The sequence below is a fragment of the Lissotriton helveticus genome, chromosome 3_1, assembly GCF_964261635.1.
Source record: "Lissotriton helveticus chromosome 3_1, aLisHel1.1, whole genome shotgun sequence".
NCBI classification, from domain to species: Eukaryota; Metazoa; Chordata; class Amphibia; order Caudata; family Salamandridae; genus Lissotriton; species Lissotriton helveticus.
Genome location: NC_136061.1, coordinates 36,285,108 through 36,301,644, shown reverse-complemented (window position 1 = coordinate 36,301,644; position 16,537 = coordinate 36,285,108). Strand labels below are relative to the sequence as shown.

At 45.5% G+C, this 16,537-nt stretch overlaps 1 protein-coding gene across 4 annotated transcripts in view; it reads right to left on the bottom strand.

The window, feature by feature from the left end:
• The window catches only part of SPEG (striated muscle enriched protein kinase), a 1,484,310-nt gene that overhangs the window by 224,832 nt on the left and 1,242,941 nt on the right, over positions 1-16,537 (bottom strand). For all 4 annotated transcript variants that reach the window (XM_078679189.1, XM_078679190.1, XM_078679187.1 and 1 more), the window contains exons 29-30: positions 14,800-14,868; positions 7,868-10,541 (exon numbers count right to left, since the gene is read on the bottom strand). In XM_078679189.1, the coding sequence (XP_078535315.1) occupies positions 7,868-10,541; positions 14,800-14,868 (2,743 nt within the window). The remainder of the gene's footprint in view (positions 1-7,867; positions 10,542-14,799; positions 14,869-16,537) is intronic.

Below are 16,537 nucleotides of genomic sequence, written 5' to 3'. Positions count from 1 at the left end.
AAAAAATTGTTTGATCAACCTGTTTGACCAGAGGGATGGACCCGCTGAAGTCCTCTTATAACGGGATATTGCAGCCAAGTGGACTTTAATGGAAGAGTGGGCTACGCCCGACTTCACCACATGTAACAGGTAAGGTAAAACTTGTTCCGGTGAGGAAGAGAGAGGGTGTATCCCTTGACCTGTACACCAAACACAAAACCTCTTCCATTTCAGGGAATATGTTTTGGTGGTGCTATCCGCTCGTGCTCTGGCGAGGATGTCTCTACAGTCCTGCGGAATATTCAAATTTCGAAATTCTCGGAACTCAGGAGCCAGGCGGCTAACTTGAGAGATTTCAGATCCGGATGTTGAACTTGCCGGTTGTTCATAGTGATCAGAGACGGACACTGCTTCAGACGGATCAGCGGTTTCAGGGATAGACGGAGAAGTTTGGTGAACCAATGCTGTCTCGGCCAAGTTGGGGCTATTAGAATGCGAGTGCAAGGCTCCACTTTCATCTTCCTGAGGACTCTGGGAAGCATCGGGAATGGCGGAAAGGCGTACGCAAAGACTTTGCGCCATGCGATGGAAAATGCATTCCCTAGAGACCGTGACTGGGGATGCCAACTTGCGAAGTATGGGCATTTGGCATTGATCCTCGTGGCAAAGAGATCGATCTATGGTGTGCCCCATCTGGAGAAGATTTGATTGAGGATCTTCCGATCTAACTCCCACTCGTGAGATGATGTTTTCTGCCTGCTCAACGAGTCGGCGAGTACATTGTCCATGCCTGGGACATATTCCGCCCTTAGGGCTACATATTTTGTTTTCAGCCAGTTCCAGATTTTCTGCGACTCGCGTGAGAGTGTCAGCGAGCGCGTCCCTCCCTGCTTGTTGAGGTAGTGCATCGTCGTAGTGTTGTCTGTCCTGACGAGCACCAGGGAGTTTCTGATCCTTGGTAGGAAAGACTGCAGGGTCAGGAAGACCGCTCTCAGCTCAAGCAGATTGATATGGAACTTTTTCTCTGCAGCTGACCATTTTCCACTTATTTGCAGTTCCTGTAGGAAGGCTCCCCAACCTTCTAAGGAGGCGTCTGTTGTGATGACATGAGGAGCCGCTGGCAGCAGGAATGTCAATCCTTGAGGCAGGTTCCGTGATGACATCCACCATCGCAAGGCTTTGACCATCTGAGAAGTCACCTTTATACAGTCGTCAAATGACCCTGCGCATTGAACTCACTGCCTCGAGAGTGCCTCTTGCAGAGGACGCATCCGTAGACGACAGTGAGGGATCAAAAGGATGCACGATTACATCATCCCCAAGAGGGATTTGAAGAGGCGGACCGTCAACACTCTTTTCCAGGCTACTCCAGAGCTAGGAGTTTGTTTTTTCTCTCCTGAGACGGGAACGCTTTCACAGAACGTGTGTCCAAGGTTGCACCTAGGAAATTGATGGTTTGAGAAGGTCTTGGAGCCGATTTCTCCTGGTTGAGCGTGAGACCAAGGCAATTGAACTGAGATATGCCGCCACTGGGGAAAGACATTTCGTGAAGATGCGGGGCGCAGATTTGAGTCCAAAGGGCAGGACGCAGAACTGGAAATGCCTGCCCGCTACTGCAAATCTTAAATATTTTTTGTGATTCCTGTGAATTGGTATATGGAAGTAAGCGTCCTGTAAGTCTAGTCACACCATGAAATCCACTTCCTCCAGAATATGTAAGACTTCCTGGATCGTTACCATGCGACACGACTGCTTCTTCAGGAATTTGTTGAGGGCCCTGAGGTCTAGGATTGGCCTCCATTTTCTTTCTTTTTTCTGGATCAAAAAGAAACGGGAATAAAATCCTTTACCCCTATGGGATGGAAGTACTTTCTCTATTGCTCCTTTCTGTAGCATAACAGAGATTTCTCGCAGAAGCAGCCGCAGGTTTTTGTGATGCATCGGGCGAGGCGGAGTTTGAGGAGGGGTGCGTATAAATTCTATAGAATGGCCGAATTGTATTAATTGAAGGACCCAACGGTCCGTAGTAATTATCTTCCAATTTTGTAGAAAATGGGTAATTTTTCCTCCAATTTTTTATATGTGAGATGAGGTTTGGACTGGCTGAATAAACAAGTCATTGTCTTCGTCCGTTGTTTCTCCTATGTCCTCTACCTCGAAAGGATGACTTTCCATAAGAGGATTGTTGGCCTTGTTGCTGCTGGCGTTGCTGATACTGTGGTCTACTCTGGTTGGAAGAATAAAAGGACCTGTATTGAAAACCTCCTTTGTAGGAAGATTGACCTCTTCCTCTGTTTCCCCGAAAGGACTGATTTTTATATTGGAGCGTGCCCAAAGCTCTCGCAGTATCAGTGTCCTTTTTTATATTTTGCAGAGCCTCGTCAATCTTAGTGTGTTGTCTGTCATATGGCATATCCAAAATCTTTGTCTGCACCTCAGGACGGAATGAGGTTGCTTTCAGCCATCCTTGGCGCCGCAAAACCGCTGCTCCAGCCAGCTGGCGGAATCCTGTCATAGCGATATCCATTGCACAGTCTATAATTTCCGATGCTGATGTTTCACCCTCCAGCAGAATTTTCTTTACATCCTCCTTGGACGCGTCAGGTCATTCGGACAGGTATGGGGCTATATCCGCCCACAATTGCCTATTATAACGCCCCAGAAGCGCTGGGGCATTTGCTGCCTTGACTGTCATTGCTGACACTGAGGAAAACCTTTTCCCAATGTTGTCCAACTTTCTTCCCTCTTTATCAGGCGGAGCCGATAAAGGAGATGAAGGATTACTGGAACTCTATTGTGCCGCCTGCGTCACCACCGAATCCGGTTTAGGATGACCTGTAAGACAAGCCGGTGCCGTGTTTGGAGCTTTGTACTTTTTGTCCAATCGAGGGATCACTGGCGAAACAGAGGCGGGATTCTGCATTATCTGAACCCCCTGTGCCCAAAGATATTCAATAATAGGAATTGACCTCGTTGATTTTTTTAGGGGTTCCTTGAATTCGTGCAGGAAACAGTCCTGTTCCTGGGAATCCATAGTAATTTGGAAGCGTTTAGCAGCCCTTTCCACCACATTATGGAAACCGCCTATGTCAACCGGCGGAGAATCTGAGGTTGCAGGCACTGGAGATGATGGCGAAGGTATGACATAATCCTCCCAGTCCTCGTGGACTGATTGATCGTCCTGCAATTCACCTTCTTCTTGCTTTTCCCCCTCTTCTTCTTCATCAGAAGATTGAGGATCTGGTAAATCCACCCGTTCCTTTTGAATGGTTAAGGGCGGGGGTCGCGGTCTGGGCGATGGATCTGCCGTGGTAGTTGGAGGAGCCGGAGATTCTGGGAACCTCTGCTTGTAATCCTGGATGAGGTAACGCAGATCCGTAACTAGGGATGCTGCAAGACAGACCATAAGTGTAGGTGGTAGATGAACTACCTCTTCCTGAGCATCCTCCTCATCTGGGCTCTGGCATTTGACATGCAGTTCTGAGGGGCTAGTTGCCATCTGGAACATATCCCCATCATCAGAATCCTCATCTTGAAGAAGACATGCTGGTGGTAATAATTGCACACGGCTAGGAGAAGTTAACTCCGGCGCCAGCTTCTTTCTGGTGATTTTTAGACCCACAGAAGCTGTTTGGAAGCCAGAATCAATCACCGTCGACGGTGAGATCGTCGACTGAGTAGCGTCGCTTGTTGCCATAGCCAATGAAGCTGTCGTCGACGGGGCCGTCGACGACGGTGTAGATGTTACTGCTGTCGACTGTGTCTTCGTCGACGTTGTCTTCGTCGACGGTGCCTTCGTCGGCGGTGTCTTCGATGACCAGGCCTTTGTCGACGGAGCCTCGTCAACGTTGTCGACGCCGACGGTGATGAGTTCGTCGTTGACGCTGTCATCAGCGAGGCTATCGTTGACGGGATCTTAGGCGTCGACGACGATTTCTTGATAACTATTGTAGATGATAAAGTCTTAATAATACAATAGAAGGGGGTTCCCAGTCGGGATTTAAGATAAGGGCAGGTAACGGGAAAAACAGTGTAAAGAGAGTCAAAGAACCCTGCCCACCTTATATTACTATGGTCCTTCTAGAGGATCCTTCAGTTCAAAAAATGGGAGTTGGTAGACAATATCAGAGCCATACGCACGTATATTTCATTAGATTTGTTTCATTTGTGTTTCATTTTAACAAAAGCAGATTTTTTAAATATTATATATGTATATAAAAAGGTGTGTTCTTTTGGAATTCAGAGTAGTTCATTATCGACAGAAAACACACCTAACATAGGTTAAAAAAGAATACACTTTCAATATCTATAAAGGTCCCACACTCCCTGTGTACATCATTCTCACTTAACATTCATAATATCTGCAATATCTAACATACACATTCTTTCAAACATCCATACACTAATACATCAAAGGTACATCAATTCCTGAAGACACAATCAGAATGGACAATATTTGCGTAACTGAAGGGGAAAAAACGGGGCAGACCAGGGATGGACACAATCATCTGAAGTGGATGTTATACTGTCGCGAACTTGAAATACGCCAACGCGCGTTTCAGTGTAGGGCCAATTTATGGCTACATCTTCATCAGGGCGAAGAGGTACCACGGAGTGGGGGACAACAACACTCCTATAATGTCAATGTCAAATATTTCCAAGTTTCTCTTCTCTCCAATAGGAGAATATATCCAAGGGGCTCAAGGCGCTCGGACGTGTTTGGAAAAAGCCACCGTGCGTTATTTTAGGTATGGACGTGCGCATGAAGGATCCACGGACGTGTCTTGAAACTGTCTGATGTTCCAAATCAAAATCGATCTATCGTGTCTGCTATTCGGACGTAGTTGGCTAGTATCTGATAGAAATCTTACTGCCGGTTTCACAGTTTAAAATGTGGGGTGCTTTCACAACGGCTCGAGTGGTGTCAGGGATACAGCTACTGAAGATAATTGGTAGAGGATAATGAAAACCGGCAAGTCGAAGGTCAGGAGTGAGGTACAGTCTATAGGGGTTTCCGCAGTTCCTTCCGCCACGGCTAGGAGAAGTTAACTCCGGCGTCAGCGTCTTTCTGGTGATTTTTAGATGCACAGAAGCTGTTTGGAAGCCAGACTCAATCATCGTCGACGGGCCCGTCGACAGTGAGATCGTCGACTGAGTAGCGTCGCCTGTAGCCATAGCCGACGAAGATGTCGTCGACGGGGCCGTTGTCGATGGTATAGATTTTCCTGTCGTCGACGGTGTCTTCGTCGACGGCACCTTCGTCGACGGTGCCTTCGTTGGCGGTGTCTTCGATGACGAGGCCTTCGTCGACGGAGCCTTCGTCAACGGTGTTGACACCGACGGTGATGATCTCGTCTTTGACGCTGTCGTCGGCGAGGCTATCCCGACGGGATCTTAGGCGTCGACGATGATTTCTTGATAACTATTGTAGATGATAAAGTCTTACCCGCTGACGACGATGGAGTCGTCGTCGTCGATGAAGATAATGACGACGAGGCCGTCGTAGTCAAGACCGTCGTCGTCGACATAGACACATAAGCAGGGGACACTGCTTTCTTTGTCACTGAAGATGTCGTCGACGATATTGTCGTCGTTGACGGTGCAGGCTTCTTAAAAGTGTGAACCTCTTTCTCAGAAGCTGTTTTTGACATAACCTCTGAAGACTTTTTCGATGTCTTCTTTTGAGGAGTGTCCAAGGGACCAGGGGAAGCCACCCTTGGTCTTTTCAGAGATAATCTTGAGGAGACAGAAGAACCCTCACTCTCTTCAGAGGAATCCAAGTTATATCTATCCTTAAGCCTTTGGAGCCAGATTAGAAGGCGTCCTTCTCTGTCTTTAAGTGTCTTAGTTGAAAAGGTTCAACATACCTTGCAGTCCTTAGCAGTATGATCTGGGTATAAGCAGTAAAGGCAGTCCTTATGTTGATCATCAATGTGTAGCCTTTTCTTGCCACAAGAGCCACAGGCCCTAAAGAGACCCTTCTTTGGAGAGTCGGAGATAGTGTATAGCTTTCACTTAAGGAAAAAACAGGAAAATAATCCAAAATGCTGAGGAAAAGCTGTGAAGAAACAAACCTGAGCAGAGCTCAGGGGAGACTCCCTTAGCACAACGTGCGGTAGAAAATCTGAGGGACTGAGGCTCCTGCCAGGAGGGTTCTAGAGGGAGGTGACAGCTGATTGGCTCTTTTCTAGAGTTTGGTCCTTTTTACAAAAGGACATAGATATGTTACTAATGTGAGGCCTTTAGGCCTTCTATTCTCTATATGTCTATAGGACATTACTTTATTTATGTACCGGGGACTCCCATTCCGACGACGGGGAAGGATTCAGGCATGTGAATCTATGAAAGACACCCATAATACTGGATAACCTGCGGGTGGAAGAGGGCCTCGAGCACCCTGCAACGGAGCTCAGGGGGCAACACTTCGTAATGAAGCTGCACGAGGGGAAAGCAGTCACACTGACGAGGTCAGTGGTCTTGCTCTTCTTGCCGCACAGTGGGCATCATTAAGTAGGGATTCGGGGAGAGCGGGTCAGCTAGGAGGTGGGAGCGGGAAGGACACACAGGGGGGGTGGGGCCACGGGGGCAGCAGCGGCAGGGGAAAACAAAGGAAAGAGCAGGATGAGGGTAGAGTGAAAAACGAAGTAGAGAGCAGAGGGAAAGAGTGAAAAATGGAGGGGAAAGCGGAGGGAAACAGTGAAAAAGAAAGGAGAGAGCAGAGGGGAAGAGCGAAAAACAACAGATAGAGTAAAAGGGCACAAAGAAGAGACAAGAGAGGCAGAGCAACAGAAGAGCAGAGTGCTCTCCCACTGGACCACCAAGGATGAGGCGCAGGCAGGTGCCAGTGGGTGAAGGAGGGCCTTGAACACCCTACAAGGGGAGCTCAGGGGGCAACACTTGGTGGTGGAGCTGTGCGGGGGGAGAGCAGTCACACTGGGTAGGTCAGTGGCCTTGCTCTGCTTCATGTGCTTAGGGAATCACAAATTGCATTTCCCTATTTGTAATCCAATTTTAGGTAGTCACAATTTTTTGGGATTACCTAAAATTGCGGCTACAAAGCCTTTCATACATCTTAAAAGGCTATTCTGCATTCGTAAACGGTTGAATTTAGCGCTTTGCACCATTTGCAAATGAAAAATGGTTTCATACATGTGGCCCCTTACCTTTTATTTTGCAATTTTCAGTTTCCACAATATGTTTTACATGATATTTTTAATGTAAACTTGATATTTTTGTAGATAATATTTTTGACACAATATTCTTGTGTCATGATATTATTGTTCACGATATTTTATCATACAACAGTGCTTCCAATCAAGCACCATCACTGAATGGGATAGCAATTGGGCAAGTAAAGGTTCTTTGTGAGTCAAAAGGTGGGAAGAATAAACTTTTTGCACTCCTGACCCTGAAATGTATACATAACATTGTAAGGCAGAAAGACATTTGTGACTCACAATGTTTCATATATCAAACACTACACCTTATCTCACCGTAAGGTTCTCATCAATAAAACATCTGTCAATATCAGTCTCACAACAAGCCACTGCTCATATGCTATTACCAACTGTTGCTAACCAAACAGAACCTCAAGATATATTTGATTACATTTACTCACTTTTATGGCACACATCACAACTAGCAAATAATGTCTGTAGATATATTTTACTTAAATCACACACCCACAGCTCCAGTAAATATGAAACCCAATCTCTGCACTAATATTATTTATTCATTCCTCAGGAGCATCTCAAGTATAAGGACTTCTCAGTCAAACTATGTGTAATAAATATTCTTTATCTCCATTACATCCTTTTCTACATTGTGCTGTTTTGATATCTTTCATTTTGCTGCCATTACCTGCTCATACACATTTTTTCTGTCTTACCTCTGACAGCCATCTCAGATTGAATGCTAATTTCAGACTGCATTGACTCTGTAGAAGGGGTTGATCCAGACTGAGAGGCGAGCTGGTTTTGCGGAATGCCCACTTTCCGAAGGTTCTCTCCCTCTGAGGTTGACCTTCGGAGCAAAGACAGAAGTGGTGTCCTCTTTTCTGGTTTATCCTCTTTTTTCTCTGATTTCAAACTATCTCGCCTTTCCTCAGAGCTGCTGCGCAGCTTCATGGAAAGACGGTCCATGGTATTTCCAATTTTTTTCCTCATGGCTAATACTGGTGATTCGCTTTGCTTCTTAAGGTCCTCGGTTTCGCCCGGCTCTGACTTTAAGCTCTCAGAGTCTTTCTTGTCCTTAGAGCTACCAAGGCCCAGACTCCAGGACAGCCGACGCCCTTGACTTGCTGTTTCTTCCCTATCCTCTGGTGACTTTTCTTTCCTGTCAGTGGTTGGCGTCCGTTTGAAGCGCTGAGACAGTCTCCTCATGAAGCCAGAGTCTTTCTCAACATCATGAAGGTCCTGGACTGATCGTGACCTTTCCTCAATCCGTTTGTGGTGTACATCAGGCACAAGAAATTCGAGTGGAACACCGACTGGACTTGGTCGATACATGTCCTCCTCTCGTGCAGACTTTCCAAGAGCAGCAAGTTGCCTTTCCTCGGACCATGTCCTTGTTAAGAGTTTGAAGCCTCTTGTCAGTGATGATTCTCTTCCCCTTTTAAACTTAGCCTCAAAGACCTCTTCAGAATCAATGTCATCAATTATTTGTACTCTCTCAGTACTCAAAGATCTGGATTGTATTCCCTTTGGAACCTCTGCTGATGCTTCATGAGCATTTAGCTCTTTAGACACTAATGGGGCTTTGGCAAACACTGCCGCATGAGGCTCGGATTTACCAATGGGCTTTAGTGGGACAGGCCTTACGAGGACTCCTTCAGGTTGCAAGGTAAAGGCTTTTTGATCCACATTTTCTCGTTTCAGAGACTGCTCTGGTTCTGCTAGAATAGCAGGAGCCTGGAGAGACTGCATTGCAGTAGCATAGGAAGAGGGCTTAGGGCGAGAATCAGAAATAACCACAGGCTGTGAGAATGTCCCAGGTTTTGGTGATAGACTCTCCCTCAAAGATACTGGAGTGGCTCTTGAAGGTTTCTCCTGAGCTGTGGGTTTCTTATCTGTTTTGGGATGTATCCCAATAGCTGTGCCCTGGTCTTTCATTGGCACTTGCTGCTTGGTAACGCTGCCACTGGTTTGTCTGGTTGAAGCTGGCATCCTATATGTTGATATCAGGCCTGTTCCACCATTGGCTAGTGGAGATGGCTTGCTTAGTTCTTCCACTGGTTTGAGATTATCTAATTGAGATGAAGCCTTGCATGTGCTTGTATCTGTGGTTGATTTGGGTTCCTCTCTTTCAGTATTTAACTCGGGTGTGGGTGGCTTGGAGGAGATTTCTCGGGGAGTTGTAGGTCTGGATTCCTGTTTAGAAGGATCTGCCAGGCAGGATAGGGACTGTGATTCCTTCAATCTCTGAGCTTCCATATGTGCTACTGGAATTTCCAAGGGGGCTCCGGAACGTCGATGTAGAATGAGTGGCTCTGTATCTCCATGAGAGAAAGAGCTGGCTTTCCGGAGTACTCTTTCATCTGAATCTTCATATCGTGGAGCCGATTCACTAGATGCTGCTCTGGTCAGTCTAATAGCAGGTGCTGACAAAGATGATTGCTTATCCGATCTTGTGGACCGAACTACCTGCCTATCCAATGAGACAGTTTTTTTCTTTTCTGGGACGGCTGAAAGGGTCTCAGTGAGAGGTCCCCGAAGACCACTCATTTTACTGTCCATGGAACCACCTCGCAGCAGTCTCTGACGCATTAACTCCAGCCTTTGTGCATATTCTTCTCCGCCAGAACCAAGTTTTCTGCGGTGCGATCCTCGCTCATCCAGCTTTCCAGGGCTAGGGCTCCGGCGGGGAAGCTCCATTGAAGCAGCCTTTTTGAGTACCTGACGGAGCTCTCCAGCATCATCAAACTGGTCAATCCCTTCTTCATCCTCGTGAGGCAGATTGAGAAGAAGAGCACTATCTGCAGAGCTCCCCCTTCTAAGCTCTCCTCTACGGGAAGGGCTCATTGCTTTTTGAGGCAAATCTGGAGAATCTAAGCTTGAACCTTTTTTGAGAGGTTTTCTTGGGTGGTCTGATCTCTTTTGGAGTTCTCCATTATCTTCATCTGAAGATCCTGAACCTTCAACCTCCGTAGACCTTTTCCTTGTCAAGGACCCCTTCTGTCTCTTCCCAACTGCCTCTCCATTATCTTTCTTTTTAGAGTCGGTGACTTGCTCCATTGGCACCGCTGCCTCCTCTGGCTGCTCTTGCAATTCCATTGGTGTTACATCAACTGGACCAGCTTCGTCCAAGTGCTCAGCTGTTTGTTCCATCGCCTCGTCATCAGTAGGAATCTCATTGAGGGACATTCTGGAGCTGGAAAACTCTACCTGAAGGGGCATGGGAATGAAAGGCAGCTCGTCCAAGTCATCGGAATCAGAAGACGATGACAGACCAGAAGATTCTTTCAGGTGCTTGGGGACAGCGATGGATAGGTGGCTGGACTCATCTGCCATAAGCTCTGGGATGGACCTCATCATCATTTTAGATTTGTAGCTAATCAGGGAACGCTGGAGAAAAAGAGAAAGGAAAATGTGATAAAAGTTGAAAGGTATTTTGTTAATGTGATGCTATTTAAATCACAAAGGGCCAGATGTAGGTAATTCCCATTTACCGATTCTAAAATACCGAATGTCACCGATTCGGTATTTCAGAATCGGTAAGTGGGATGTAGATAAAGATTTGGTACGTTTTACCGAATCAGTAATATTCGGTATTACCGATTCGGTAAATACCAAATTGGTATTTACCGAATCGGTAATTCCCATTCATTCCTATGGGCCTAGGCCCATAGGAATGAATGGGAATTACCGATTCGGTAAATACCGAATCAGTAAATACCGATTCGGTATTTACCGAATCGGTAATAGGGCGACCATTTACAAGGGTGGCAGGGTGTCACATTGACACCCTGTTTCACCCCTGAATAGTGCATGGGTGCACATGTGGCGCACATACATGCCCTAAGGGCATGTATGTCTGCCACATGGCACTTTAAAAAAAGCAAATAATTGCTTTTTTAAAGGTATTCGGTATTTACCACCAACTTGTAGTTGGTGGTAAATAACAAATCCTTAAATGACAAATGCACTCACTTGAGTGCTCCCTACATTACAGATCTGGTCATTTACCGAATCGGTATTTTAAGAATTCGGTAATTTACCGATTCCTTAAATTACCGATTTGGTAAATTACTGAATCCTTAAATTTGGCCCCTACATCTCAGATGCCTAATAGTGGTCGGTAACGGCCGAAATTCGATAATTTCGGCCATTACCGACCTGTATTCGGCTACCTACATCTGGCCCAAAGTGTGCTATTAGTTTATAGTTAATGTTGCATTGAGATTCCTAAAGCGCTATTTGATAACTTGCTCTAGTCTTTTATGACAAATATGCATCAAAAACTACACTTTTGCATTTGGACCTTAAAAATGAAATTATTTTAAAGCTCACAGAAAACTCTCCAAAATATATCAATGTCTTTTACAGCATTATGTGGTCAATTTTAAGACACAAGAGATTGGATTCACACACCAGGGTATAGATCGCGGTGAATTACACTCCTTACTGTTACCAAGAGCCAGGATACCTCCAGGCTGCCCATCCCTATTGAGAACTGCCATTCAGTGCTGGAAGAAGGCTCTATTATACACCAAGGCGGTGATCCCTTATGCCTCAAATATTCCCCTTATTGGAATCCCTACACCACAGGGCAGATTATCGAGAGGGAGGATACAGGACTGGACCGAAGCCGGGGTGGAGGACATAGGCGCATTCTTTGGCGATGGCACCATACTAGACCATGACTCCTTTACACTGGCCACGGGAGCACCAACACGTTCATTCCTACTACACACAGCTGTGACACATTACATACGAACTATCTGGAACCCCCACAACATAATCTAGTACATTTTCTATATTATATGGGATCTGGAGGTCACTTGGTGCGGTGGTTGTATACAGGCATTAGAACACATGCTGCTATCACACTCACCTCTCTCAGGACACAATGATTTGGGAATTCTCCACTGGAGATCACTGACATGGCATAGACACGTATCTTAGAGCACCCCAGGAAGGTATCACGCAACGTGAAACTAAAACTCATGCAAGCCATGGTCCTGCACAGATCATACCTTACGCCCAAACGGATTCATTGCATGCTTCCGAACTCCCCCCATTGTTGCCCCCGCTGTCGTGCAAACAAAGCTGGTTTTCTCTACTTGCTATGGTCTTGCCCTTGCCTCAGTGATTACTGGGGACGAATCTGCCCCTCATTGAACACAGTTACACAACTCCCAGTGCCGGCGGAGGCTCTGGGTTGTCTCATGGGTCACCGAAGGCGCTCAAAGAAACAAAAAGTAGGATTAAAGTTCTTGGACCAAGCATTTAACCTAGCGGTGAGGGCCCTCACTATGAGGTGGAAATCCCAAAGATGCCCGGCTGCGTCCATCTGGCAAGAGGACATGCTTCAGTGGGGAAGGGCCGAAAGGGCAGCTCTACGTAGGGAGGAGGAGAGAGGGTTACGGAAACAGCCCATTTCAATGGAATGGGAAGCCATGCTGATTGAGCTTGAAACACTGGATTTATCATCCCCATAACTCATACTGCCCCAATTCCATTTCATATCAAACTAGGATACCAGATAGCTGCAGACTCCTAAGCCCTCAGATCAGGACTAACGCCCTCTAGTCCTCGACCATGTTTATCCTGGGAGCAACATGTCTGTAGTAATTTACCCTGTCCATTACGAACTGATAGTGGACCTTGACCGGGAGTTACAGGGGGAAGGGACGGGTGGAGGGAGGGAACAGGGGGAGTTAGTTCAGTTTTGTAACATGCATTTCCACACTGCTTTCATTCTGATGCGAATCATATAGCAGATACGCCGCGTCATTGACAAATATGCTAATGGAGCCCGGGTTCCGAGAATAGTTACTCATACAGACTTCACTATGTAAAATGTGCTAAAGATAATTACATAGGAATGTATGAAAAGCAAGGAAAGAAAAGACCGTCTCTTATGTATTCTATGTATGCTCTATAATGTGCCGTGCTCACCAATAAAGTGTGTTAAAAAAAAATCAAAAATCAGGTCAATTTTAAGACTAACAGGTCTTTTCACTCTAAATACCACGGGCCCGATTCACAGAACTAACTGAAGACAAAATCCTAAACTTACTACAAGTTTTGGTATTCACAGAAGGCACTTACTCATTTTGGTATTCATTAAAGGCACTTACTCAACAATGAGTAAATGCCTTCTGTGAATACCCAAATGAGTGAGTTACTCAAAATGAGTAAGTTACTCAAAATGAGTAAGTTACTCATTTTAGTATTCACAAAAGGCACTTATGATGTAGGTAGCCCAGTACCGGTCGGTAACGGCCGAAATGATCGAATTTCGGCCGTTACCGACCACTATTAGGCATCTGAGATGTAGGGGCCATATTTAAGGATTCAGTAATTTACCGAATCGGTAATTTAAGGAATCAGTAAATTACCGAATTCTTAAAATACCGATTCGGTAAATTACAGAATCTGTAATGTAGGGAGCACTCAAGTGAGTGCATTTGTCATTTAAGGATTCGTTATTTACCACCAACTACAAGTTGGTGGTAAATATCGAATACCTTTAAAAAAGCAATTATTTGCTTTTTTTAAAGTGCCATGTGGCAGACAATCATGCCGCGCCACATGTGCACCCATGCACTATTCAGGGGTGCAACAGGGTGTCAATGTGACACCCTAACACCCTTGTAAATGGTCCCCCTATTACCGATACGGTAAATACCGAATCGGTATTTACTGATTTGGTGTTTACCGAATCGGTAATACCGAACATTACCGATTCGGTAAAATGTACCAAATCTTTATCTACATCCCACTTACCGATTCTGAAATACCGAATTGGTAAAATTTGGTATTTTAGAATCGGTAAATGGGAATTACCTACATCTGGCCCATATTCATCAATGAGTAAGTGCCTTCTGTGACTATAAAAAAGAGTAAGTGCCTTCTTTGAATACCAAAATTAGTAAGTGCCCTCTGTGAATACCAAAATGGTAGCAAGTTTAGGATTTTGTCTTAAGTTATTTCTGTGAAGCGGGCCCCACAAGTGACGTGAATAATGTTGGGCGACAAATGATTTCTCTAATGTGCAAAAGTCATTCTTTAATGCTTTGTTGGCACAAGAAGGAAATGAGAGAAAGTTTGACAAGTAATTCACTGGAAAATCCAGACTTCAGCCTGAATCTAGACATAGACATTGTGATGCTAGTTATGACAAAGCCCATGAAAAATTTCAACCTGTTAGCACACTTCAGCCTGATGTTAGCCAGCTTCTAGAGATAGTTAGTGTGAGCTGTATCATATTACCAATCAGAGACAGGCTCGCTGTGTTGCCAGGGCAGAAATACTCCAAAAGGAGACTAGTGTGTGAGATGGTGAGTGACACTAAGCTGACAGAATACTAAGACCTTGCCTCAACATGCTAACAGTGCCAAAACCTCTGTAGGTAGTGCAGTTGGTGTTGTCCCAGATACCTGTGTTGTAAACCCGCTTGGGGGTCATCAGTGATAAAATGTATACAGCACACCAAGGTCAACTCAAATGCCAGCTAGATCTAAGGTTTTTGACATGCCCAGTATCCATTCTACTCTGCACTGGACAGGACAGGGCCCAGTAACATCCCAGCTTGCACAGCTGCTTGGCTTGATTTCTGATGCCTCTGAAAACATTCAAAGATGCTGACAACACATACCTGCCACTTCCTGCGAGATAGGAAGAGCTTCAAGTGATCCGTGCTGATGTTCTTGCCCTTAGCTAAGGTCTAAAATGAAAAAATGTGGGGAAAAAGGGAAATGAGGAATTAATGAAAATGTGTCTTTTCTTGTGCTGTGTTTTAAACATCACTCCAATCTAACCCCCAGGCCTCAACCTGCTAACAGAGGCTAAAGCATCCCCACTAGCAAACCCTTGTAAAGCAGCATACTAGCAAACCACTGCAAGGAACCTCTCAGCAGGAAGCATTCAGCACATGCAGACATCTCTAACAATGCTCAGCATCCTGCCACACAATAATTCCCATCTCTGGCAATGGTTCAACAGTCAATACAACTCATTCTGCCCTTTAGGCTGGGGATAGGGGTGTCTCTTGAAGTAGGCTATTCTTACAATTCCTGGGTTGTGACAGCAGTTCAGTGTATACATCTATTGACCTAATGATCAGTTGCATTCACAAGTCTGCTCTCTCCAATGTGAAGGTTATATTGAAGTGTATTCTGCATACATATTTTAATCATGACCTTTAAGCACTCATACTCTGACTCTCAAGTGAATTGAAGGCTGATAATCAGTCCCTTCACCTTTCAAATACTGGGTGCAAGTCAAACTCCTTGAAGCATAGCCTCAGTGAATATTTTGCACACAATGGGTCATAGTTATGCAAACTGGGGGAGTCACATTCTTTTGACTAGAGCTTCATTCCATGGGTGTGATTCTCAAACTCTGGAGAACAGTTTTAGACACCCAGGGCCTCATTTATATCCTGGGGGTCAGCCTGCCCTCCGCCAGGGCAATGGAGTAAATTACTTAATCTCCCTGACACAGGTGCCAATGGCAAAATGTAGAAATGTCTGGTGACCCAGCAGACTTTTCTAGCATTGGCAGGAACTGCCATTACGGCAGTGCCTGTCCATGCATTGTAATTTTGCCATAAGGCTCCGTCGGCATGACGGAGCCATACGGAAAACTTACTACATTTTATTTTATGTTCAAAAAGAAAATCCCAAAGCTGGATTTTCTTTTTGATAATAGAAAAACAGTGCCCCCCCCTATCCCCCCGCTCTCGACAAGGGAAAGTTCCAATGGCGAGGAGTGCACTGAGCGCTTTACAACACTCCAGGTGTTTTGACAATGACGGGCATTGAAAAACAGCTACATGTCTGCTCGTCTAAATCAGGTAGGCAGATATATAGCTAAACTTCCAATTGCCCCTCTACCATTGCCAAACTATAGTCCACCCACATTTAAATCATGCGGGCAGACCATTGTCTTGGCGGGGAGGGAACGCCGTTGCCACTGCAATGGACTTCCCTCCCTGCCAAGATATAAATCTGCCTTTGAGTTTACCATTTTGCACCCCATTCTCATTCAGTGTGTGAGAATGACACCCTGGACCACAGTCTCTGCCCTTGGATTCATCTTATATATTGGGGGTACAACCTCACTCAATGAGTGAATCTTACCCCATGGAGCATCATTTCAGCCATTGGGCATTTCTCAAACCATTGAGTACACTCTCTCAATAGATGACCCTTACACCTTGGGGGACAGTGCCATTAAATGAGTTGAACACCTTGGAGCACAGTTGCAGTCAATAGGATAGTGTCATACCTAGAGGCACAGTGTCCCTGACTATCGGAATCTTACACTTTGGACAACAATCTGAGGTAACTGGAGTACATTCTCCCATATTGTGTGACTCTTGCATTCTTTAG